Raw genomic sequence first — 26,044 nt, forward strand, 5'->3', positions numbered from 1 at the left:
TTTTCAGTTTCTGCTCATCCCTTGATTATTGGGCAGTTTGCTCAGAGAGAACCTTTGGAGCAATGCAACTTGCTTTAGAGAAATTTGCAGTGTTTATATATTTATCTTCTTCTATGAGCTGTTTAGCTGGCTGGAATATTGAAGTGCTAAATCCCTTTTTATTGTGAAGACTCTATTTGATCTTTGAAAAAAATGTTGCAGTGGTAACTTAATAAAGTTTCATTTAACGTTACCTGAGATTGGCTAGTTTCCTTAGTACTTAAGTTTGGTTTCTGGACTCTGAATCTATTTGTACCATTCATGTAAGTCCTTGAGCTCTGGGGGAAAAAAAAGATGACAAAAACCCATGATTTTTTAAACTACTACTTTAGAAAAAGTTATTAATGCTAACTTCAAGCATTAGACCTTACATTATCATACAAGAGATGTTTATTTTTCATTACAAAGATGCATGCCCAAATGAAAGTCTTCCTATTTGATCACTGTGCATCTTAGTTACTTTGAATTCATATGGAGCTGTGTGAAACGGAATCAGCAGAAAATGTGACTGAGAAGCCATCTTTTTATAGTTTCATTGTAACATGTGCAATATATATAGAGAAGTGCAGGGTGTGCAGCCTGTGAACTCATTTCTCCTAATGGCTTAAATATCCCCCCCACCACACACACAATTGCTGAACACTAATCTACATTTTGTAACAATTCTTGGTCATAATTAGGCTTCCTGACTGGCAGGCATAGATACAAACTGATCAGTTTGGAAAAACCTTCTTCCCCTTTCCTCACACACAACATTTCCCCATCCACTGAAGCATTGAAGATAAAGGTTTCTGACAGTGTCTTATACCCACTTTACCTTCCAGTGCCCTGGAAAGGAGCATGAGGGTGGTAGCAGTTTTAGGAGTAGCCTCATCAGGGATCTGACCCTGCTTCCTTTCATGGGAGATTTCTGGGCCCCAACTTACACAGGACAAAGTATTTGATTTCTGAACAAACAGCTTTTCCTTTGCATGTACAATTGCAGTTCAAATTCAGTGGTTACTGCACATTTATTTTGTACTTGTATAAGCAAGTACTAAATAAATGTGCAGTAGCTGGAGTTACTGCATAGTGCCAGTGAACATCTTTTCAGAGACACTACTGCATAGCAACCTAATACGTAACACCTCAGCACTGTTTTTGCCATGAGACGCTACTGCACAGTAGTATCAGGCTACCGTGCGGTCAGCATCTCATTTAGATGAGCCCACTGAAACTGTATTTCTAGAAAAACACCACTATACAACCCTTTGTCTAGAAGGATTTGCCACTGCATTTAATCCAACCAACTAAGTTTATTGGTTGGACTAAGTGCAAAACTTGAATATATATTCACAGGCTGCTAATGAGAACCTTGATCCATGTCCATTTGGGCATAACATTACATAAGGATCACGGGGAGTCACCGTGCACTTCTAAGAGGTGAGATATTTGTTTTTAAGAAGATTCAATATACTCAACGCCACGTTAAATGTGTACAGTCAGAAACGACTGGTCTGTCCATATCTGAAATCTTAATGGAAGGTAAGGTATCAGGCAGCTTTTGCTTAAAAGAAACTATATAGTTATGTTTTGATTATTCTTTAGAACAAGCATTATTTATTTACTGCATCAGTTCGGCAGAGCAGAAAATTTATAAGAGGCAACTCAAGCTGCATTTACACATAATCCAAAATGAGAGAGTGCAGACCTGAGTGTCTAGAATACAAGTAGTTTTCCTGCATGAAAAAAGGGTTCCACAAAATACAGATTCTTGGAAATACTCATTGTTGGAAAATAAATTAAATTTTAGTCTCCTCAGGCAGACAAAATCTATTATTTGGGGAAAAGCTGGCTGTATCTTTTTCCAGTGGCTCAGCATACACACACACATGCACCCTGCTTCCCCCCACCCCCAATGACTTTTTCATTCAATTGTCATAAACAAGATTTACTCTGGTAAAGAGGAAATGTATGGAGATGACGGCTAGACTGATGCAGCATGTTTAATGATCAGACTTTATCTTCTGAAGAGAAGAAAGAAGATTCAGCCTCATATCTTCTAGATGTAGAAGCATTTTAGCACAGGAGTTTAAGAGGACCAATTTTCCTAGAGAACAGCAAAGCCATATAAAAAGATGCTTAGACTATAAAAAGATAGTTGCAGCATGTTCATGAATATTGATCAGTTATGACTACAGCTTATGTTACAAGGGAAGTGAAAGAGAGATTAGAAGCAATACTAATATTTAAAAAGCTACTAAATGTGCACAGGCTGCTGTACATTTCTTTTCTTATTACAAATACCATTAAATCTGCTCTCTGGCAGTCTGCTTTATTGTTCTTTCTACTCTCATTTATTTCATTGGTTCCTGTAATATTTGTATTTCTAACTCCGTTTACACTATTTTTTTAAATTAATATTATTCATTGGTTTAACTTCCAAAATAAAATCTGTAGTGAACAGAGAATGCAAATAAGCCAAAATGAACAGGAGTCGAGGATGCTTAATACCTAACAGACATATTTTAAATGCAAGGTTTTTATCCAATCCTAATGACACAAATGCCACTTACGAGGATTTAGCCCCCAAAATTGAGATTTGCCTATTCCTGGGGGAAGTCCAAGAGAAAAATGTGTTTTCAAGTCATCTATGCGATTTGCAAATGAGAATCTCTGGGGGTGGGAGAAAGAGAAGGACACTTTGTGCTCTGGAGAGCAAGGTTTCCAGGGAAACAGTAGGTCAAGTGCGTCACCAGACAATGAGGTTGGATGTGGGGTAGAGATCTTGTTGATATCGCTGAGAAGATTAAGTCAAAGGACATTTTTGTGGGGAAGGGTAACTGCCAGAAACTAAACTTAAAAAAAAAAAAATGACAGATTTATGTTAAACATCAGGAGAGTTACAGCTGAAGGTAACTTGTTCAGGTCAACTTTTGGCAAGATATAATAGTGATTAACTATGCAGAGCTCTTTGTTATATTTTCTAGTAATAGTGCACTGATATGAAATGTAATGCAATTAAGCATATGACTAATTCTGCATACATTTTCCTTTAAAGCCACTGTACCCAACAGCTAGAATACTCAAATTATTTCTCAATCTACAGCAAAACATACAAATATGAAAAAGTGTCCTCCAGGTAGAAATTTATGAGATTCATGTAACCTCAATCAAGGATGAGATTACAGATGTATGCAAAAATGGAGAAGGAATTCCAGTGGAAGATGCTTGTAGACACCTAATCTATTCCTGATAAAGCAAAACTTAAAATTACGTTCCAAAGACTGGTAATTAAAAGTGATAAGAAGCTTTATAATGGGCCTTTCACAGGTGGAGAGGCTGAAAAGATTAAGGCTAGTTCATTTGGAAAGGAGAAGAGAAAGAAGAGGTGTCAATGTAAGAAATGAAACATGCTACAGAAGCAATTAGTTACCCTAATTTTCTGTGCAAGACCAGGAAGGCACTCAAAATTAGAGAGGCAACAACTTTAAAACAGCTGGGAAGGGGGAATATACTGTAACACACAATTTGACTTTAGAGTTGGCAGCAAGGGATATAGATGAGGCCATGATCAATCCTTATTATAGTCAAGCCTGTATGGGTCAGTTGTGGACAGGGTGGGGGGAGGCAGCTACATTCCTGAAGAATCCATTGTGATGAACCACCTGGTCTGCTTTCTTCCCAGAGAATTAAAAACAAAACAAAACCCATAACGCTAATCACTTGCTTCAGAAATGTTGCAGAACCCCACGAATCTTTGAGTCTACCTGCTGGCTGAAGCAACGTTCTGGTATGGCTTTTGATTACGCTACCAGCAAACATTCACCAAAGTCAAAACTGCCATGGAAACTGCCTACAGATGTTTTCCAGATGTACACATGCACTCGCATATACTCATGCATAATATTCATAAATCAAGCATACCACATATGTGCTTTTTTGGTAGCAGGATGCCACCATATTAATATGGCTAAGGCTCTATTTTATACGTCGTTCTCTCTCTTTGCTCAATATTTCTTCTAACCCATCCCTTTCCATTTAGGTTATATCCACACTTAAAAAAGGAAGGTGCGTCTAAAGAGGTGTTTGCTAACACCAGCACAGATTATGGTATACTTTAGCTTTTATCTAATGTTTCACACAGCCTTCTACATTTATTCCTTTGCATTCCAGAGCAGTCTCATTAACTTCTATGTCAATCACATGGGTAAGTTATTGCAGCAGTGGGGCCTAAACTATTTCCCAACCTACTTTAATAGCAGCTAAACAAACAATAGTTTAGCGCACACATTTAAAGCAGGTAAAATCTAAGGTCTGCATGAAAAGGTAATTGGCAAGTGCTTCCTTGAATGGTCGCAACCACTTAAACATGATTCTTTGCGTGAGTGTTCAGAATCTAAGGTGACGGACAGATGAATACATGTACTGGTGTTAAATATATCAGTTTTCCATACCATTGGAAATTACACCAGGTTCAGGAATGGCTAGATGTACAGCTATCCTGAGGTAGTTCTGGCAGTAGATAGCTATCATTATGCCTCGTCACAAGGCAGCAGAGGAATAGATATAACTTGTTTGCCTTTAGCAAACCACTATGCTGGGATTGACATCAATGGACAAAACATAACCCGATGTAACAGACGTATTGGTGCAGTTTTGCCCCTAATTCTTCCAGACTGGGTGACGGTATTCCAGTTCAGGGATTTTCAGTGTTAATTTTACACTTATGGAATTGTGCTACCACAAGTAAAGGGCATGTTACTTTTATAATAATTAAATCAACATTAAAAGCAGAATGACAGGACTTTTCCCTCTTTTCCTCCCTCCCTTGCAAAAAACAAGCAAAAAAACCTCTCTCCATAAAGAGCGATCAGTCTCTGACACTGGATTTTCATACTGCCTGTTTCAAAAGAGATTGTATTTACCAGCATGAAGACAGAAGCCTGAGCCATATGTAACAAATAAAACTAAATACAAGGTACAGTTTCTTCATAGCAACTGGTACTCCTTCCAATAAAGCAGTCCTTTGGAAGTGAGGTGGTATCCAGGCTGCCCTTCAAAATCTTAACTACTCTGCCAGCAGCAAAATGCATGGGGTTGGTGCCAGCAGCCATATGGCATTTAAATTCCAAAGATTTATTGGAGATTAAGAGAAAAGTCAATATAACACTACAGTCCTTCCTCATTTGTTCAGGTTTATACCAGAGGGCTTTTTTCCTCATTACAGCTACCCTCTTATGATATAGGAAGTAATTTGTCAATTTTACCAACATTAAAAAAAGAAAAGAAAGATAAGAGCAATTCCTAATTGATGGGCTATCTGCTCCAATTCTCCTCCTCATATTTGCTTCAACTCACATCTACCAGATTCCCTTTCCTTCATGTTATCTCTTCTTAATTAACCCCTTCCCCCCTCTCCCGTACAAACAGAGCTGCCTGCTGCCATCACAGGGTCCACACTCCACTCACTTCACCTCTTCCCTCACCCTGTAGTTTTCTTATCTATCTAGACCAACTTACAGCCTATAGGCATGGTTTTGGTCTGTGAAATGCTTGGATCTGTCCTGCAGCATCCTGGGGACTGGGGGTATGTAGCTTGGCCTGACAAGTCCCCGCCACCCCTTTCTTCCCCACTGCCAAGTCCCTTTCCTGTCTCCCAGTCCCTCACTGTCCACTACTCCCAGCCCCCTATGGCATGTGCCACTCACAACTGCTGCAGAATTTACCCCTTCTCACTGCCACTGGGTATTATTGGTGGTATGTAGCAGAGGAGAGGAGCCGTGGCCTGTGGCAGTGGTGGGTAGGGTGGCCATCACAGAGGACATTCTGGTTTTCTGCTACTCTGTCCTCTATTGAGATAAAACCCAACTCTCTCTTCAAGAGAAAAATAGAGGACAAAAAGGTGTCTGGTTTTGTATCAACAGACGACAGAGGACAACCGAACCCTCTATGATGGAGACCCTAGTGGCGGGGCAGAAGGGACTGGTGGCCTGCAGCAGTGTCCAGGTCACAAGCAGCGACCTGCTGCTCTGAAAAGTTGCCGAACCCAGATCTGCGCTAAGTTCTTTTGGAGCAGAGAACATTTACTACAATGCCTGGTGTCATGCCTGTCCTTGGTTGGTCCCTAGTCACTAACATAAATATGAATTTGACAGTGGAAAAGAGCAATAAAAACAAAAAAAAAAGTGTTGACTTACACTGGGCGGTGTGCAAGAACATTTGATGTCTTTAGGATCTGAAATAAAACAGCACACACAGTTAGGTGAAAAACCAAGCAGAATGGATCTCATTCCTGAAACATTGCTGACATTAAGGCAGAGTCTAAAAAAGTTTCACCATCACAAATCACACCCCTTGCTGACAATCCAGCTATAACAGCATAAGCTCTAGTACAGACATAGCTATACGGATATAGGAATGCTTTATATAATTACTTTTGCTTCCCATGCCAGAATAAACTACGCTGATAGGCTGTGTACAGAGGAGTGTAGTACATGGTGCCGCAGGCACACCTGCAGCGCCACATACTGCATGTTCAGCTGTTCTCTGAGCTGCAAGGGATATCCAGGGGGGAAAAAAAAGCCCCAAGGACAAAAAAGCAGAGTTGCACACATGGCAGCAGCGTGCACCACCCAAAGCCAAAGCCTGGCTGGCTGGAGTCAAGCTCCGCTGCCAGCCAGGCTCTGCACTGTAGGATTGCCACTGCTGCAACCCTGGGAGGTCCTGGAGCAAACTAAGTGAACCATGTGGTATGAATTACCTAGGACCATTGTACCAGGATGGTTAAAGCAGCAAAAAGCTTTCTGTTTTCGACACATTTTATGTTTCAAAAAGCCACATTCCTTTTCACCTAAATTAGGATTGCTTTGTTTTCTTTAGTACTTAGCCTACAAAAAAGCACAATCATTCAATCATTCTCAGCCAAACACCAGGTATATTAAATTAAATGAGGGTGCTCCTGGCTATCAGATTAGGAATAGCCAGAATCTGCTATTCTTGAACTGATTTTGAATTTGCTGCTTCTTTTTGGGACTGAATTTAATAATGCTAGAGAATTAAAATAATATATGGGTTTGGGGCAAGCAGGATAGTTTCAGTCTGTTGCTGTGTATTATGCCTCAAGAATATACAAATGAGAGAGGCACAGGTAGAGATTAGACTGTGATTTAGACTCCCTCTCCCCTCTTAGCTTGTTGAAGCCTGAATATATTAATTCTTGGATGCAGGCATCTTTTTCTCTATCAAGACTTCTGGGAAGGAAGCAGTTTGAAGGTCAGAATAGCTGGGTGGATATTTATTTATGTAAAAACCCTTTGGGAAACATGTGGCATTGCCTACTTTAACTTATCCAGTGGATATTCATATCCATTTTGTATACATTTAAATAAAAAGAAGATATACTCACGTTCGATGAGAAAGAGAAAACAAACAATCCCCATCAAAGCGATTATAACACCAGGAACCACAAAAGACAGACCCCAGCAGGAAGATACCCAATAAGCAGCAATTAGTGATCCCAAGATGTTTCCCACTGAAGTGTGAGAATTCCAGATTCCCATGATGAAACCTCTCCTGTGTTCAAAAAAGATGACAATTTCAGTTATTCTACTTGGGAACATTGTTACCTGGAGAAAAGCATAACAAAGAACAATTAGTCACCACTGCTGTCTCCAATGATGAACACTTGTTTGAAGCTTTATTGTTCCAAAGAAGATCCCTATGCTTCAGGCTACGGTGTGTCATGTTGAGGTGTGACAGACTCACCACACCTCAACATTAATGAAGAACTTCCTTCTATGCAACATAGGTCTTGTACTGAGCACCTACGTGTCTGGGCTCTAAAGGCTTGCTTCAAAGTCTATTGAAGTGAATGAAATTATTTTCTATATAGGTTCAAGGGGTCTGCGGTCAGTCCCTATGGCTGTGTTTTCTCTATAGGGGGAAAAACCAGTTGTGTTCCTAACGTGAGGTATAATCCTAGGGGAAGACAAGGCAGACTGTTACGTTCACATGAGCTAGAAGATAACCTAAGGCCTATGGGAGGAATGTAATCTGTGCAGGTCTACATTGCCTCCATGTGCACCTGGAAGCATTGTCATGAAGCCTGTTCTGCTCATTCACTCCTGCTCCATGTGGACCAAATTTTGGCAACAAGGCAAACGCAGCTGCCTCAGAAAAGTGCTGAATGTGTGCCAATGGACAGTCCAGAGACACAGAACTGATGAGCATTGCTGGGCACATGCTTAGGGCTGCTCTAAAAACAACTCCACTGCCTCATTTTGGGGAGCTGGTGTGTGTGGAGCAGGAGGAAGTGGGGGGTGGTGGGGGAGACATTAAGGGTGGCACCCAGGCTTGTCAGTGGGGCAATGTAGACACACTCAAGGAGGTCACCCCACTCTTTAACTCAACCTGCTAACTTGTGTGACTATGACAAAATGATTTTGCCTTGGAGTTAGCTAATTCAAGGTAAGAATGCAACTTTTTTGGTAGTGAAGCAAGTACTAATTTTCAGAGCGAAGTCAGGGCTGGAATGCAGATAATGCAAGTCTCAGCTTACTGTTGTATTCATAGGTCCACCATCCTCCCTCCTAAGAGCAACAGACCGTATACTATATGGTGCAAAACTGGAAATGGTAAATTCTTTTTACCCAGCTGCACTTCATCTTGCTAGGTTTGGTAACACACTTCCAATTTCACAACATGGATCAAACAGACCTCTGAAGCTCCTGCAAATTGGTTTGAGCCCCTATGTTTTCTTCACTATATATTTTCTTCTACGTCCCATGATATAGAAATCACCCTTTATTTTTGTACATCCTCTCTCTTGGTCTTACTGATTACAGTGTTCATACAATGATAGCTGTAAGAGACATCTCAAGCTAGAGCAGCGTTACTGATTATTATTTCTATGCTACTGCTATTTGCGCTGATGGATGTCTTTGTAGCTACTGCAGTGCTATGAAGACTACCACATAACTTTACAAAGTGCTAGTAAAATGATACTCTCAGGAGGATTGGAAGAGGTGGCCATTTAAAAAAAATAAAGAAGAGCTATAAGAAATGACAAAACATGTCATTATACCATTTGCTACAGCTCTTTTTATGAAAATTCAAAGCATTTTAATTAAAAGTGTTGTAAACAAGCATGCCTTATGCCAATATTTATTTTTAGAGTCACACCCTGACATTTTTATGCAAGTTAAAGATACGAAAAATTGCATTTAAAACTAACAGCACAATAACAGCCTATATCTTGATTTTAAAGAGAAATTTTTCAAGACTTCCTGAAAATTCCACTCTGAAATACTTTGAGAAAATAAAATGTAAATAGAAAATTAGAATATAAAATCACTATAATACAAGCTATTATTTCTTGAACTATTCAGATAAACTAATTGCCATCAAATTATTTTTAGGAATCATCTGAAAGGTTTGCCTAATTCAAATAACGCCCCCCCCCCCCGAAACTAAATGGAGGTATTTGCATTGATATAAATATATTTGCAATGACCTACAAATATCTCAAGTACCTTGAAAAACATGTACATATATATTTACCTTCCTTTTCCAAACCAGTTGCCAATACAGGTAACTACACTAGGCCAGCCAGTAGTCTGCACCAATCCATTAGCAATCTGCAAGCATATTACAGGGAAATGTATGAATAAGAAATCCCTATGCAATTTATGTCAAGTACATCTTTTAGGAAATCCTGTGTAGGACAAGAATAAGCCCATATGACACTTTCAATTTTGATATTAATATTGTTGTATACCCTTCTTCACCTAAAGATGATAATATTTGTACCTACACCTCTTTCTTTTATGCTAGTTATTAATTAATAGTAAAACTATTAATGATGAAACTTGCAGCAAATTAAGGTCCTGTTTATGAGCTTGCCAATGATGATACTGAACCTGACAGAGCTTAAAAAAAAAGAGCTAGGAGAACTGAGACCTCCATGTCTAAACTTTTTTTTTAATATTTTTTTTTTTTTACAATTTTTGCCTCAATTTGAAAGTGTGGCAATGTCTGTGTACAAAGAAGTGATACAAACAGTCTTCCATCAGGTTTTACAATCTAGGATGTCAATTTTTAAATGGAATAAGACACAAGATCTCTCTCTCACTCTTACCTCATTTAATTTATATTATATATATATAAAATCACACCCCCCATCTATCTGCCACTTGGTATATTTATATAGATATCGATCTATCTAGATAGATATCTATAAATATCCAAATAGCTAGATCTATATAGATAGAGTGGGGTGAGGGGGGGGCGGTGGTGGAAAAATACACAAACACACACACATATATCCACGCACAAACGCACTTATATTTTGAAGGCATATATTTAACAGACAAAATTCAGTCAGAAGTCTGAGGCTGAAAGAAGTTCAAAGTGTTTAAACTGGGATTTTCAATGGAGTGCAAAGAAATGAGTTATATGCCCGATTCCCAAGGACCTCATGCCTCACTTCCTCAGGCTCCTTTGACAATTCCAGTCTAAAATTCTGTTGTGAATGCAGCAGGTGCAGCACAATATGCATCACCTCAACAATATACATTTTAACATGCAGTAACAGGTATTCACTCAAACTATTGTTTCTTATTTATGAGAACTAAGTTAGTTCTTCTGAGTGCATGTTTTTAAATGTTTAAATGACTTAGAAGCTCAAGTCACATTAAGAGCCTGACTCAAATTCTGCTGAAGCCAACAAGAATTCCCACTGGCTTCAGATAGAAGCACAGATGCTTTGGAAAGTCCCACCTCCTGTGGCTTTGTTGCAATGCCTACGAAGAGCTCTAATACACTAGTGTAAAACACTTCTCTGTTTGAGCCTCTTAAACACTTATTTCCAACAAAAAAACCCAGTATCCTATATTCAGATTGTGGCAGTTCAGTAAAAGAGTGTCTTAAATGTAACTGATTAACTGTTTGTAAATCTATCTGGACTCTCAAACAGTTTCTTCAAAAAAAATTCTGTTCAACTTCATTTAAAAATAATAATTTTAGGGCACAGTGTATTTCTAGAAAAGCTATGGCAAGCGATCTGTTATTTCATTCTAAGCAAATGCAATTCAGTTGGCTTTATCTAGCCATTTAACCATGAAGTAGTATTCATACTTAAAAACAGACAAGCTGCTATAAAAAGCACTCTGGAAAAATCGAAGAATTTAAGGAAACAAAAACAGCAGGATGCCTACCTGAGCCAGCAAGTAGAACCATAGGTTATGTACATTATAGAAATAGCCAAAGCCAAACATTGCAGTGAAGAGTCCACTGGCAAGCATTCCAGCTGTCAAGTAGTACCGGATGGGCAGTCGCTCACCTATAATGCCACTGACAGCATGCAGGAAAAGAGGAGAAAATGTTTATTTAACAAGAGTTACTGGAGGGGAACAGTACCCACATTCGGAAATATAAGTCATGTCTAACCTGAAACCTTACTGTGTTCCAGAGTGGGCTTTCTAGGTCCCTGTGCTGCTCTAGAAAGGCAGCCCCTGAAACTGGGAGCAGGCTACCCATGTTCATGTGGTACTGCAAAAGGGACTAATTAGCACTCTCTCATTTGACACATGCAGGTAAAGTTGCAATGGGATCTAACATGCAATCCACCCAACTGTGCCTCCTGCCATGCCACACATGGGATCCAGCATCAGACCCTATCATGCCTTACTGCCAGTACAGGGGGAGCCTAGGACTGCTATCCTGGGTTCCCTCTACACTGGCTAACAGCAAGCTGCAAGTCCCACAGCTGATAAGACACATGTCCCTGGCTGCACCCCACACACAGTCAGGGCTGAGTGTCTTGTGCCTGATGGGGTACTGCCCGGCTGCGAGTGGGATACAGTCATGGCTAAGAGTTCCATCAGGTGTGGGACTCAGATCCAGCTGTGCATGGGGCCACCGCTGGGATGGAGAGTCCACTGACAGAGCTCTCAGCTGCAGGGGCAGACCCCGTTAAACAAGGAAATTAAATCTGGATAGCGACCAGCTATAAAGTTAGAACACATTTTTGAGGTCTAACTTTATAGCTGGTTGGACCTTTTTATGGCATAATAGGTACTTTGCATGTGTAGTTGGTCTCAGTTAATTGTGCAATTAACCAATTAATTGCATCATACCAGTAATGTGTAAAGGGGGCCTCAGTAGCACTTCTTCCACTTTGGGAAGCAACCTGTCCACATCAGTAATGTGCTTGAAAGTGCTGCCCCCCAGGCAAGGCAAGGGTACTATGTAGCCAGAGCCAGAAAAAGAGAACTTTAACATTTTAACCAAGGATTTATTGACAAATGTCAACAGAAATATTAAACTGAGCAATTTGTATCATGCGCTGGAGTTAAACGGCCAATATTTAGTTAGCTGAATGCCAGATGCTGACATGAGAACAACCCCCTTTTTTCAAAGAAGTTTCACTGTAGTCATAATAGAAATGATTCATTTATAGAATCATTTGCTGAAAAGTTTTTACTGCCACACTGATGTAGATAACCTAGCTAGGTTGAGACTTTAAATACATGCCTACCCAAGGGAGAAGAAAGAATCTCTTACACACCTACAGAGTCTACCATAATATGGGTTTCAAGACAGATATAATTTCAAAGTGACAAGATCCAGGATTTCAATGTATGTGGCTATCCAAATTTTCCTTTTCAATGATCAGTCCTTAGAAACTTGCCAGTGATGAAGGACAATACATGTGAAGCAGTTCAGCCATTTATATTAGTAGTTTTCAAAAGGTATAAAAGAATTACCTTAAATACATTCCAATTGCATAAGCACATAGAAATGAATAATCCAGTGCTCCCAGTAGTTGCTTGTAGTTGTTCTTATCTAAATAACACATTTGCAAAACAAATCACAAACCATTTCATCTGGAATTGAGAGCTTTCAACCCATTATATATTTCATACACGTATCTTTTTCTAATATGCTTTTTTAGTTTTAAGTGAATATTCCAACTGAAAAAAAGAACACATCTCTTTTTTAAAACTTTTCATTTTGTATTTTAATCTATTAATTACAAAATAACAGTAGGAGTTTGTCTCAAAACAACATTTGGAAATGGAAGACAAATATATTAGCAAAATACAATTTATTCACATGAGTCTAGAAAGAAGGAAGGAAAGAAGGAAAGCAAACAAGAAGGAAAGCAAGCAAGAAAATGCAAAAGCCTAAAAATATTTAGGCACCTTAGAAATCCCCACACTTTCAAACGTGTTGGGTCCTCACTGGTGAGATGGTTGTTTCAATTTGCAATGGAAAGAAGTTATTGAACAGGAGTTAACAGAGTTTAATTTAAATTTAGATCAGATCTCTCCAACTGGCACAGCAGCCACTGCCTGTCCCCCTCCCCACACTGTTCGTCCTGCTATGGCAGACAGGCCCTTTGGGCTTCCTTGCTCTCTTCCACCTTCTTGCTCCTGATGGTGGGGAGGTGTAGCAGGAGGGGCTGGGGTACCTATGCTGTGTGCGCAGCAAGGGTGGAAGCCAGGCTGCTCATTTTGTGCATGTGAGAGGCAGGAACCAGGCTGCCAGCACTTCAGGTGGGCATGTGACTGGGAAGGGAGGGGTTACTATACATATGGTAGGAAGGAGCTGGCCTGCATGTGCTGCAGTGGGAACTTTGGGGAGGCTGGATGGGAGAGGATGGGAGAACCAAGCTCCCTGCATGACGCACATGGCTGGAGCAGGGGAGAGCTGGGCTGCCCATGCATCTTGGGCCTGCATGCTCTGGGGCTCCTGGCACTGCAGCCGGTGTGGCATGCCCAGCATTTGGACAGCCCTGATTTGGAAGATCCACAACAACATATTAGTCAACATTTAAATACAAAACCCATGCCTCTTCTGCCCATGTCTCCGTGTGAAGAATCCCCGTGATAAACAATAAGTTCCAGCACATCTATAAATACCACTGTTACAAAATGAACATGTGAAAGAGCTCACCAAATGGCTCCCAACCACATTGAGACTTGTTAGGTAACTTTTTAGCAGGCTGACTCTGGGTAGCATATTCTTTGTAGGAGTGGAGTTCAACTTCAGTTGAAGCAGCACAGTGCTTATGTAGTTCTCCCTAACACAGAAAGAGAATTTGAAAACTCATCCATGACTGAATCCTGCAGTAGCAAATTTAACAAGTCGGCTTATTTAGGGGCTTGAATCAAAGCCCACTGAAGTCAATAAAATTAACAAACACTAATGTATTTGGACCAGATCCCCCAAGAGTGGCTATGTGGCTAATAAACTCTGTTATAGTGCTGTTTGTTCTGAGGGATCTCGAAATACTTTACAAATTTTGGGTCAAATTTTGGCCTCATTAGTCAATGTTATATTGGTATAAGATTGGGATAACATAGTCCCAGGATTACTAGAAGTCAAAGGAAATTTTGCCATTGGCTTAACTGGTAGCAGAACTAGGTCCTACACTAACAAAAGTCCTATAGGGAATTGTGTATACGTTTAACTATGGGCTGCGAATCCTCCTACTGAGGTCAATGGATTTCTGACAGAGCATACTGTTAAGCATGTGCATAAATTTCTGCACATGATTGGGGCCAGTATATTGCAGAGGTATCATTTCACTCAATATTAAAGCCTGGCAGAGTAATAACATTTGTTTGTATAAGGCAGGCACAGGAGAAAAATTACATTCAACTGTAACCGCAAGAGAAATGCAGATTGACAAGTAGATTTTGCCTCATATCAGATTCAGCAGTTGTAGTCTCACAAGTGCTTTGGGGATCAGAGATCAGTCAGGATTTAGACTGAACATCTCATTTGAAGGTGGCATCTGCAATAGCACAGCACACTAAACATCATGGTGGGAAGAAGCCCAGGTCACCCAACAGCTGCCGAAGTCATCAATGAACACATTTCAATGGTACGTTATATTACACATGTCAAACACGAGTAGGTCACCTCAATCAAGGAAAACACATTATATTTACAGAGTATAAAAAGAAAGGGTGTATTTATCCAAAAACACTTGTATGTAAAGTCTGTGAACTCAGACAGACTGGTGTAAATCTTTAATAGCTCTGTTAGTTCAGCAACACCAATCTGGATTGATACTGTAGTAAATAAGAGCAATTTGTTCTTATACCCCCTGATAATGCTGAGAAACTTGCTTGCTTCTCTCCTGATGAAACCTTTGCATTTAAAAGTGTGTCTAACTTTATCCCCACTAATTGGTTAGTCCAAAATCTTTGTGTTTCATGCTGTCTTTCAGTTTCTCTCTCAAACATTCCTCCTGGGAGATCCCAGGGTCAAAAAAACCTCCATGTATAAAAGCAGGATGGCACACATGGCTGCAGTGCACACCACTCAAAACTGGAGCCTGGCCTTCCAAAGCCATGCTCCAGCTGCTGGCCAGGCTCCAAGCTGCAGGAGCACCACAGCTGCAGTTTCTCCAGCCTACAGGTAAGTCTGCTGGGGCCAGCACAAGTTGCTGGCCCCAGCCTCCCCTTCCCCACCCAGGGTAACCTGCCATGTGCCAGAGAGTGTGTGGCACAGGTGTTCTCTGGGGATAAGTAGCAGTAGAACAAGGTATGCCAGGGAATCAAATGTCTGCACTCGTTTGGGCATGGCCTTTGAGTCTATGAGGAGCTTGTATTACTAGAATTCCATATGGGAAGAAGGGCCTGCCCACACCGATCAGTTTGTATAATTGGGATCTATGGGTTAACAGATCACATCAAAAGGTGATGCAAGAGTACAATAAAACGATATTACAGTTTATTGTAAAATTAAAAAAAAAACAACCCTCTAACTTTTGGAAAGATCAGTAAATATTACTAAATCTGAAAGCAATAGAAAATACAAGTTTTACACATAGCTAAATTAAACTTCCCAAGAGATACAGACAGAAAGGAATTCTGTTTCGTAATTAGACTGAGAAAATGTTCACACACTGCTTGAATGCAAGCTAGAAACAGCTAAATCTAGCACTATTTTCAGGACCAGCGTAGACTGAAAACTACATCCTTGGAAACAATACACTCCAAAACCATGCTGTATTCAAACCCCAACCAACCACAGTCTAAGCTAAGATGTCATAACGGTTCTCATATGAACAATGCAAATTCAGCTTTAACCCTTTGGTCAGCCAGTCTAACTAGAAATTAAATCAATACTGTTAATAAAACTATTAAATATAACTAGTCAACTATTTTGTTTACAGGTTCAGTGCTTCTAAACAGTATGGAAGAACTAATATGAATGACAGTGTGTTAAACAATAAACTGAAGGACAGATATGAGAAATAAATTCGGGTTACTTTATTAGCAAAACATTTGCAGCTTGAACAGGAAGTCTGAAGGCATGAAAACCTCAGTTGCCATCTCTGACATCACTGCATTACTCACTCATCATAAATAAGCCAACCATAACACAAATGACTAAAAAGCCTTCTGAGGATTAGTTTGCATCATTCATATGGTTGCAACTGATTCATCAGTCTTAACTTTCCTAAATTTATAGCCCCAATCCTGCAAGTATTTACACAACTACTTTGCTTAACTCACATGTGGAAAGTTAAGACGACATACGGAAATGCTGCTTTTATATTTTGAGCTTGTGACAAGTACATGCAATATTCTAGATCCGTTCTTAGGAAAGATAATAAAAGTTTACTGTAAGCCAAATGTAATTGTCATCATGAATTTTTATACCACTCTGGGTTAAACTTTAACACTGCTGTTATGAAAGATAAAAGTGCACTTCTTTGTTCAAATGTCTTTCTGATTCCAAGAAGTGTTTCACTTTTACTTACCTTAACTATACTAATAGGTTTCCTTGATAAATGGAAGCTGGCATACAACAAAAAGGTCAGAACAAAAATGAAGGCCCGGTACCTATGACGAAGAGAATAAATGAAAGATTGAAGATCTTAAATTGTTTTATTTAGATTTATATAACTATTTTTATTAAAACATTTCAAAGCGTTTTTCAAGTATTTTTGACTTCATGTTATCACAAACCCTTAAAGCTGAAAAGGGTCTAAACAACCTATATTAAGGTATAAACCTGAGCAATCTCAATAGTTTGCCCATTAACCTAACCCAGCATCAAAGCTACTGTTCATTCTTGCTGGTCTACAAGAAATTACGCCAGAAATTTCCAGGCCATGATCTGTGAACCATAGGTTTTCTTCTTGTTCCCAGCTGCTGAAGCATACTATTTATTTGATATATATATAGCAACAATAGGAAAATTAATATCTATATGTATGTGTATACACACACACACACACACACACACACACAGTGTAACTTATTTTGCTTTGTATGCGTGTGCGCATATAATACACATACACTCCCCCCTCCACACACACTCATTTTCATATTATTGCTGCTACATGCAAGCAACTGATGTTGTTGCTAAATAGATTGCATGTCACCGGAAATGTAGGGGAGAGGGGTCTATTAAAAACCATGTTTGAAAACACTTGTTTTTACACTGCTGGTTTGTTTGACATCTACTGCTTTCCTAAGTGGAAAAAAAAAGGTGTTTGAAAGATCCAATGGGTCTGCAAGAGGCATCTCTTCTTCCTTCTGTGCTTATCAATCTTTAAAAATGACATGGTGAGTTCAAAGACCATCCACCTTTTTGTTCTGTATTTATATAGCCCCTGGCATAGTTCAGTTCCAGGCCATGTCTAGGGCTTCATACACTACAGCAATAAACATCAGTTATGCCTTGTGATGTATCTTCATTTAATATGCTTTATTACATTCAGTTGCCTATATGCATGGTTCAAGCAAGAAGCACGAAATTCAAGAATCAAAGTCCATTGCATTTGTTTTTACCTAATGCATTTTTATATTTAAACCCCCAGCTGAAATGTAGGTCAGCACAGCACACTTTAAATACCCATGTAGTACTGTACTAACACACAACCTGCTGTAGAAAGTGCTGTGGGATACATAGGTATGCTTAAACCAAGGGGGGAAACTTTTTTGACAGGAGTGCCACAAATTAATCCCCTACTCCCTGCCCTCTCCTGCAGGGCCACTCCGATTTTCTTCCCTTACCCAATCTGCTGCTCTGCTTTCTGATGGGCAGCCTGTCCCCTCCCCAGTCTGCCAATGCCACTTCTGAAAAGTATGCCACAGGTTGGCTAGCTCTGGCTTAAACCATGACTGGTATCTCCTCAGAGGGACAACTCCAGACATGACCTGCTGACCTGCACCCTGCTCAGACACCACCACTAGAAATGTGGTGGAGAAACAGCTCTAGGAGCATTCCTCTACAGCCAGCCTTTAAAAGCCATCCCCTATGTGCTCAAGATAAGCCACTAAGGATGCCCCAACAGTGACTCTGCTATAGCATTTCCAAGTTTGGAGCATGCAAGCAAAATCAGGTGTGTGGGTACTTGGGGTCTGCCTCCTGAGGCATGCTGGGGATGCCGTGGAGACGTAACTTTTCTGACCAAAGAAAGTCAATTTTGAGTACTATCTAATAGGAAGCACCTCTAGAAAGACAGAAGACGCTGGCACTTCTAAGGTATCAGCCAAGTACTACCAAGCATTAAACTATATACATTTACACTAGAGTACTAACATACCATAGCATGAGCAAGTCGCTGGATTTCCTTAGAGGTCTCTCCCCTGAGTACTGTCAGGGAGACTTTTTTACCTTATTGACCCAGGCTTCAGCAAGAAAAACATTCAATCTTGAAATAAGGCACCTATCAATGAGGGTGGCTAAACACTGGAACAGCTTACAAAGGAGGCGATGGATTTGCCATTGCCTAAAGTCCTTAAGGCAAATTGGGAATCCTTTTACAAGATGTGTTTTGCTCCAGCTTCTGTCCTCTGGACTGTGTGTGGGTCAGAGGTCTGATCTGGCTGGATAATTATGGTGGTCCTCTCTTTTCTGCATATGGAATCTATGGATAACTTTCCCTGTTCATCCCTTTTATTTTAGGCCTTTAATATAATCAAAACATTCAGGTCCACATTACATAACCAAATCTCTTCTTTCAGGGTTTCAGCTGGTCATCTGTTGGAGTCAGGAAGATAAGTTCCTAGAGCTGCTCATTAACCTTGACATGTTTCTTTTCTCTCTTTAGAAATTACACAAGAACTGATGCTACCCAAAAAAGAATGAAACATTAAAAGCTTTCAAAAGCAATCAGCCAAGTACAGCTGTTGCACCTTGTCACTTTTACATACAGAACAGTGGATTCACACAGGAGGAACAAGCAGTTCCTCCTCACAGTAGTATAAGCAAATTAATCTGTTTTGCTGACCTGAACCAACCAGCTCAAAAATAAAAAGCTGATTCTTCAAAAGAAAATGTCTGAAGCAGAGTAACAGAGGCACTCATTTGCTAGCTCCTGAAAATTAATGACAGATAAAGGGCCTTGAGTACATTTCTGTCACCTGGTATTTATATTAAACATCCTGAAGTTTAAACTCTTGGCAATGTTCTTCATTAGAAAATTAAATCAATATTTTTTCACTTTATTCAATATTTTCTCACTTTATATCTTAAGCGTTGAGAAGTTCAAAAGAGAATGAGGCAAGGGAACAATAATTCTCAGGTAAGAACTGGCATTCTCCAAAATTAAAGGTTTTTTAGATGTACTAAAAACTTACCGCTGATCTCTTGTGAATAAAGTGATAAAATGAATTCCAGGGGGAAGCTGAGCCATCTACTTCACTGCTAATATCAGGTTTTAGGTGACAAAATGATAATGCTTGGAAAAAAGCTGCCTGATGTTGCAAGTTGTTGAAAGATTCTCAAGGGGTGTTACGGAGCAGATTTCCTCTTGGGTTTCCTTTTTTCTGCATTCAGTCACTTATGAGCCAATTCTTCACACTAGGAGTTCATTTTGAAGACAAGAAGGAGAGATATTGAAAAGTTAGTACTTTAAGCATCACAGCCTCACAGGTTCCACCTTTCAGTAACACGGCTAACTATTGTAACTAGTTTTCTAGATGTCAAAAATCTGAATGAATGTTTTACATCAATCCAACATTAAGCTCTGAAAGGCTGGACACTTCTAAATTGATCGTGCCATGGCTAAATTGTGCTTTAAGTCAGGACAGTAAAAAGCAGAGGGGTGAGAAGAAAAACAGTACGCTACAGTCCTTTATCTTTTCACTTCAATGGGTTTTGCTTTCGGTTCTGAAAAATTGCCAGTGGGCATTTTTTCAGATCAGGGGCTGGTGACATTTTGTAACCCTGGCCTGAGGCTCATGACCCAGCTCTCTGCTGCAGGCTGCAGATCTCCCCTACCCTGCCAGAGTTCAAGCTGCCTGCACTCACACCACTGTAGTACCTGGCCCTCTGCAGAGAGAGTTAGTGCAGATACAGAGAGCAGCAGGGAGGGCTGTGGAGGAGGACACTGTAGAGGTGACCAGCCACTGCGCACCACACAGTCCTCTGTACTCCCCCAGGCTTGGTCAGACCTCTGCAGGCTGGATCCTACCTTTTAGTAGGTGGTTTTGGCTCAAGGGATTTAGTTTGGTGATACCTGCTGCAAATGACAAAAATGTCATTTAGCACATCAAAAGCAGTCCAACATCTAATGTACTGGAGGGTGTACCAAGATCTGGTCCAATACAGTTGTCTCAAACCTTTTCCTAATGAGGAAAGACACACAACATTCTTTCTTACAGGTAGCATGTGGTGCGCTACCTGTGCTACTGTTTGGTAGCAGGCTCAAGCCGGCTGATGAACAGTAATCCTAAGGGGAAGTGTACTGTAATGAAAGGTGTGGCTGTAGTTTGTGGAGGCATACCCAACAGTGCTTTAAACAACATAGCTCAGGTGCTAACAGTAACACCCAAATTCAGTGCAGGCTGCCAAACTCACCAGGGACCCTGCATAAAAATGTGTGTGGCTAGCCCATGCTGAGCTCTGTGCAGCTATGGCTACACTGCTGCTGGTACCAAGCTTAAAGCTAGTTGGGACTGCAGCTTTGCTTTCAAGCTTTGACTTAAATGTGGACATGATATATGATTAATTTCTATCTCCCTTCAGATGAGCAAAAAAAGTGAACTAAAGAAAAGTCTGAATTAAAAAAAATAAAGCTTACTGTTGCTAAGAAAAAGAGCTTGTCTTAGCATGGGATTCTTAGGAAGCATCACATGGTGGCATGGCTTTGAAAGCCTTTTTCTTTAGTCTTTATTCTCCTGTTTTAGTACAAAGAACCCAAGAACTGTGCTTGCAATCTGCCAGCAGTAGACACTACTGAACACAATATCTGTTGTATCAAGACTGATCTCCTCTCTCAGGCAAGAATTTTTTGGGAGCAATATCTTGAAGAAAAATGTCCTGCATTTGAAAGCTTGTCTATCTTTATTCCAACTATGCAACTGGTCAACTAAAAAATAAATCTTTGGCTCTCACATAATTCCTGGACCATCATGGCTACAGCACTACTCTAACACTACTCTTTCAGGAGACTTTTGATTCTTTTTTAACCTCTGGGAAGGAGAAATCCAATTTGTCCTGGAAGAATTAAATCTCTCACCAAGAGTTTGCTGGTCTGTTCCTCAACACCCCCCTATACTTTTGTTGTTGCTACGCATGGATCCCTTGGCTCCCCCACCCCCAATGTCCCTTGTTCAGCTTGATGACTCTCCGTGAACATTATTCCTCTCTTCCTTGCTTAGTCCAGAGAGCTAGCCTGACATCCTCCACAGCCATTCACACTCCACACAGAGGGTTCTACTACTGGAGCAGCCGCCTGGCCTGGGACATCTGCACACCTACAACACTTTTTCAAAGTAATCCCACTTAGACTGCTATGATGGCCACAACAGAAGTGAGCTGGAAAACCAGGTTTATGAGATTGCAGTGGACCTACTACCTGACAAACCTGGAACAGACAGCTGGAATAACAGCTGCATGGAGAGATCTGCAGTGCACAGCATGGGATAAGTCCATTTTTTTCCCCATGAACTGCTCACATAAAGCACAAGTTTGGAGCACTTTATGCAGACGCTGTGAATTTCACCCTACATTCACAGTAAAAGATGGGCATTTCCCATCATCTCTGTTAACCCATAAGTTTACTGGAGGCCTGTTATCTTGTTTAAATACAGACTCACAAAATGTAATAAAGAGAGAAAGAAAAAAAGAGGAAGTCTGACTGCCATGCCAAGAGTAACAACCACACAGCTCTAAAAACATTAACAGCACCATCTTATTTTGTCATAGAAGCAAGTTATCTTTTGGAAGGGATACTGGTATGATACAAAGTTAAGAACCAGGGTAATAGGTAACTTGCAGAAAAGATTATTTTATTGGAGCATGCACACATGCTAAACTCAGGAAAAATATTTAAATGCATCTTCTATCCTTTTGTTTTCAGTGGGTGCATCTAGACATGCATTCATGCACTTTTGCTGCTGCGCATTAAATTCAGTACCTCTGATATGAGGTACTAAATAGATGCACATTGGGCTGCCCTACTGCACAGTAGAAAAAGCACACACTTTTTTAGTGACACTTACCGCGCAGTCGCTTATTTACTGTATATTAGCATATTAGCACTTTTTTTGACAGACAATTTAATGTGCAGTAAAATAGGCTACTGTGCATTTAAAGCCCACGTGTAGATGCACCCGGTAAAAACAAGAAGATATTTTTAAAACTTAAAAGCAGCAACTGAAGTGTAGGAAAGTAAAATCCTAAGCCTGGTAGATAAATGATACCTTTCCCATCTCCTTGTTTCACTACAATGTCCCGGATGATATGCTATAGTTAGCTTTGAATTGGCACTTCCATTCTTAGGATTCAATTATACCTTTAAGCACAGCAGTGAGCAAGAGACATATGAACTGTACCACCCCAGGAAGTACTGGATCTGACAGACACCACCCAAAGACACAATCCCCTTGTTTCCCCTGGCTTTAGTACCAGCAGCCAGTTACAACAATCCTTAGAACTGGCTCCACTTGCCTAGTGGATTGGGATTACGGAGTGAAGGCTTTGCCCATTGCTCCGTCTTTGTGCTCATCTTCTCTGGGACAGCTAGCAAGCAGCAGCCACTTCTGCATGCTGGGATCCACAATCTTATTACATCATGTAGAGGTGTGAAGAGAGGCTCTGCTCTCCTGTGCAAGTACTAAGTCCACATCCTAGCCCTACACCACTATTTTCATAGGCTTATAAAAAAATTCTTAGGTGTCAGTAGTCCTCATGCGTCCTTTTAACCTAATAACAATTTAAGAAGGAAAACAAAATCCTGTTTGGAAATACACAGTGCAACATGGCCTGAAATAACTGCGTGATGGTACCCACTGTCAACACAAGTTGATTGAAAGACAGCTGCCTGTCCTCCCCACATGCCAAGGGACTGAATCAAAGGACTGTCATTCAAACTCTGTCTGAACTGCTACTAAAGGCTGCAAGATCGTGTTGACAGCAGCAGGGTGGTATGGATACAGGCGCAACTTCCTGGTTCACAGACCTGCATTCTGGAAAGTGTAAGTGTTTATGGCAGCTCTAATTTAACTGTGGAGCTACTCCACCGACAGCACAAAGCTGTAGCTGTTTTCCACCACCGCCTTAGTACTGCAGGTCAGAGGCAGCATGCCTTTCACAAGAAGATTGGCACAACTACTGCTATCCCTTTTAAAGAGAAATGCAGGCTTCTTGCAAGACCCTCCCCACGCCTTCATCCCCAGAGACGTGACAGCTTATGTCTCAAGACACTTCCTCTTTCCGACCTACAGATCTTTTGAGGCTTAGAAACACTGCAGCCACACAGGAAAGTTAACAACAAATAAGGAAGGGAAAAAAGCAAAACAATGTAGTACTAAGCAGACCACTGGCTTCAGAGGAGACTCCCAGTGCTTCCCTAGTACTCAGGGACTCTCCCTCTGCCTGAAGAAGGGTGGATGTACCCAAAAGCTTGCAAAGAACAATGTTTCCAACTAATCAGTTGGTCTAATAAAAGATACTGCATTTACCCAAAGAACCGTGTCTCCCTAGTACTCAGGCACTGAGAGCAGAGCGAAGTTGGGCTGGCCTTTCTCCGTGCTTGGCCAGAACATAGACTGAAGCCCACCAAATAAAGCTAAGAGCCCCCCCAATGGGGAGAGGGGCAATAAGGGCACATCACTGATTGCTTGGGACAACAAAAAGACAAAACGGGGGTGTGAGTGAAGGCCATAGGATCATAACCAGTTCACACCAAGCAGGGCACTACCAGCTAGTGCTCACTGGACCCCAAATCAAGTGTAGGGGGCCTGGGCCCGATGATCTGTAAGGCCCCTCCCAGCCCCTAACATCTAGGAAACGAGGGCAAGGAGCCAGCAGGGCGCAGATTACACTTTGAGAGAGAGAGAGAGAGAAAGAGTGTGTGTGTGTGGGGGGGGGATCTGCAAAAAAACCTAAACCAGTTCATTGATTGACAAGTCCACCTACTAAGTGACGGAGCAAGCCGATCAGACACCCCCCCCCCCGGGTTATGCTTTTCAAATCTTATAGGGGGCTCTCATCTTTTGGGGGGGGGGGGCAGTCAGCTCCCCCTTAATTCACACCCTGGTGCCCAGCCAAACTCTGTCCGGAGCCAGGAAGAGACCAGGGACAGGAAAGCCAGGGAGCGGGAACAGGAAAGCAGCGTGGCTGGGAGAAGCGAGACCTGCAGAGGTCCCCAGCCCAGCCCCTGCCCGAGCAGGATCAGCCCTCGGCAATGCCCAGGAGACGGGGGGCTCGGCTCAGCCTCCAGGCTAGGAGCAAGGAGCAGCGGAGGGGAAGGACCTCCTGCTCCCCCCTTCCCTGCCTGGCAAAGGGAGCGGGGCTCGGCGCCCAGGAGCCTCCTCCCGGGGAGACGCAGCCCCTGCCCTACCTGCTGCAGCCGGCTCGGTGCTTCCTGCTGCCGGGACACTTCCTGCCGGGCGCGGCTGCTGCCTCCAGCCCCACAACCCGTCCGGCTGGTGCCGGGGGGAAGGAGCCCGCCCCGCTCACCTGCCCCTGCCGCGCCCGCCAGCCCGCACTAGGAGAAGGGCGCTGCAGCCGGGCGGAGGCAGCCCTGGCAGAGCGGCCCCTGCCCGGGGAGGGGGCCCAAGAGGTGGCTGTGCTCATCCACGAGCCTGGAGTTGGGTCCTTGCTCTCACTTCTTTAGTCCTAGTTGCTCATTCCCCGTCCCTGGTTCCTTTGTCCAAACCCTTAAAGGTGGCTGGTGATGAACTGCTCAGGCTAGCGCCTTAAAATTGCATCGGAAATGTGTGTGTGTTACTCAAATCCAATCCTGTGTCAGGTACATAGATAGCCCTGAATACAGAGCTGGGATGCTGGGGCAAAATCTTTTTCGGGGAACTGGGAATAAGGACTCAACTTCAACCTTACCTCGCATGAAATGTAAGGCAGGACTTGTATTGCTGGAGAGACGTAGTCAGCCTCATCCTTCAAAATCCTTTTTGGGTCGCTAAGGAACTGGGAGTAAGAACCTAACTTCAGTCTCATCCAGGCAGGGTAGATCATGGGCAGGTCTAGGATTTTGGAAAGGGGGGCGCAGAGGTGAGGTGCATCACCCCATAGCACACAATGTGTATTTACCTCCAGTTCAAAGGAAACTAGAAGCTTTATTACTGCACCAGGGGCCTAAGGCTGTATGATTCATTTTAACACTGAAGCAAAAACAAATATCGCTTCATTGGAATATGCATTAATTTGCTATATCCTATTTTATGTACAAATCTATCTATAACAGCGGTCCTCAGTGAACTAGGCAAAAAGTAATGAAAAGCTGTTGGTTCGTTAGTTCTGCAGTCATTAGAATTAACATTAGTCATTCTGTAGTCATTAGAATTAAAGGTACAACTTTTTTCTCAGATTCATAAAGCAAAATCTAGCCATGAACATCCTGACAGTGTGCCCAGTGCTTTACTGAAAGTCATTTCTGCACCTGAGTTCAGACTTTTACCAAGGGTTTAAAAACAGCCTGAAAGGTTGTGAAATGCGAATTAAATTACCAGGAGCTGCTAACATAATTGAGGAGAAAATAGAGCTCAATTAGTGGAACATCAAGCCCATTAGAAAAGAGACCTGG

The 26,044-nt window shown here is 41.5% G+C and overlaps 1 protein-coding gene across 3 annotated transcripts in view; it reads right to left on the reverse strand.

Annotated features, from left to right (window-relative positions):
- SLC37A1 (solute carrier family 37 member 1) overlaps positions 1-24,965 on the reverse strand; it is a 46,296-nt gene extending 21,331 nt beyond the window's left edge. The window contains exons 1-10 of one of the 3 annotated variants that reach the window (XM_019525355.1): positions 24,842-24,965; positions 19,632-19,854; positions 16,802-16,883; positions 13,978-14,104; positions 12,786-12,864; positions 11,235-11,370; positions 9,580-9,656; positions 7,427-7,593; positions 6,219-6,256; positions 234-317 (exon numbers count right to left, since the gene is read on the reverse strand). In XM_019525355.1, coding sequence (XP_019380900.1) covers positions 234-317; positions 6,219-6,256; positions 7,427-7,593; positions 9,580-9,656; positions 11,235-11,370; positions 12,786-12,864; positions 13,978-14,104; positions 16,802-16,883; positions 19,632-19,687 — 846 coding nt within the window. In that variant the 5' untranslated portion in view covers positions 19,688-19,854; positions 24,842-24,965. Of the gene's footprint in view, positions 1-233; positions 318-6,218; positions 6,257-7,426; positions 7,594-9,579; positions 9,657-11,234; positions 11,371-12,785; positions 12,865-13,977; positions 14,105-16,801; positions 16,884-19,631; positions 19,855-20,317; positions 22,270-24,841 lie in introns of those variants that run through there. The other 2 variants (XM_019525356.1, XM_019525357.1) reach the window with 2 other exon arrangements.
- Positions 24,966-26,044: the final 1,079 nt, after the last annotated feature.

The sequence above is a fragment of the Gavialis gangeticus genome, unplaced genomic scaffold (genome assembly GCF_001723915.1).
Source record: "Gavialis gangeticus isolate Ggan-Ray unplaced genomic scaffold, GavGan_comp1, whole genome shotgun sequence".
Classification (NCBI taxonomy): domain Eukaryota; kingdom Metazoa; phylum Chordata; order Crocodylia; family Gavialidae; genus Gavialis; species Gavialis gangeticus.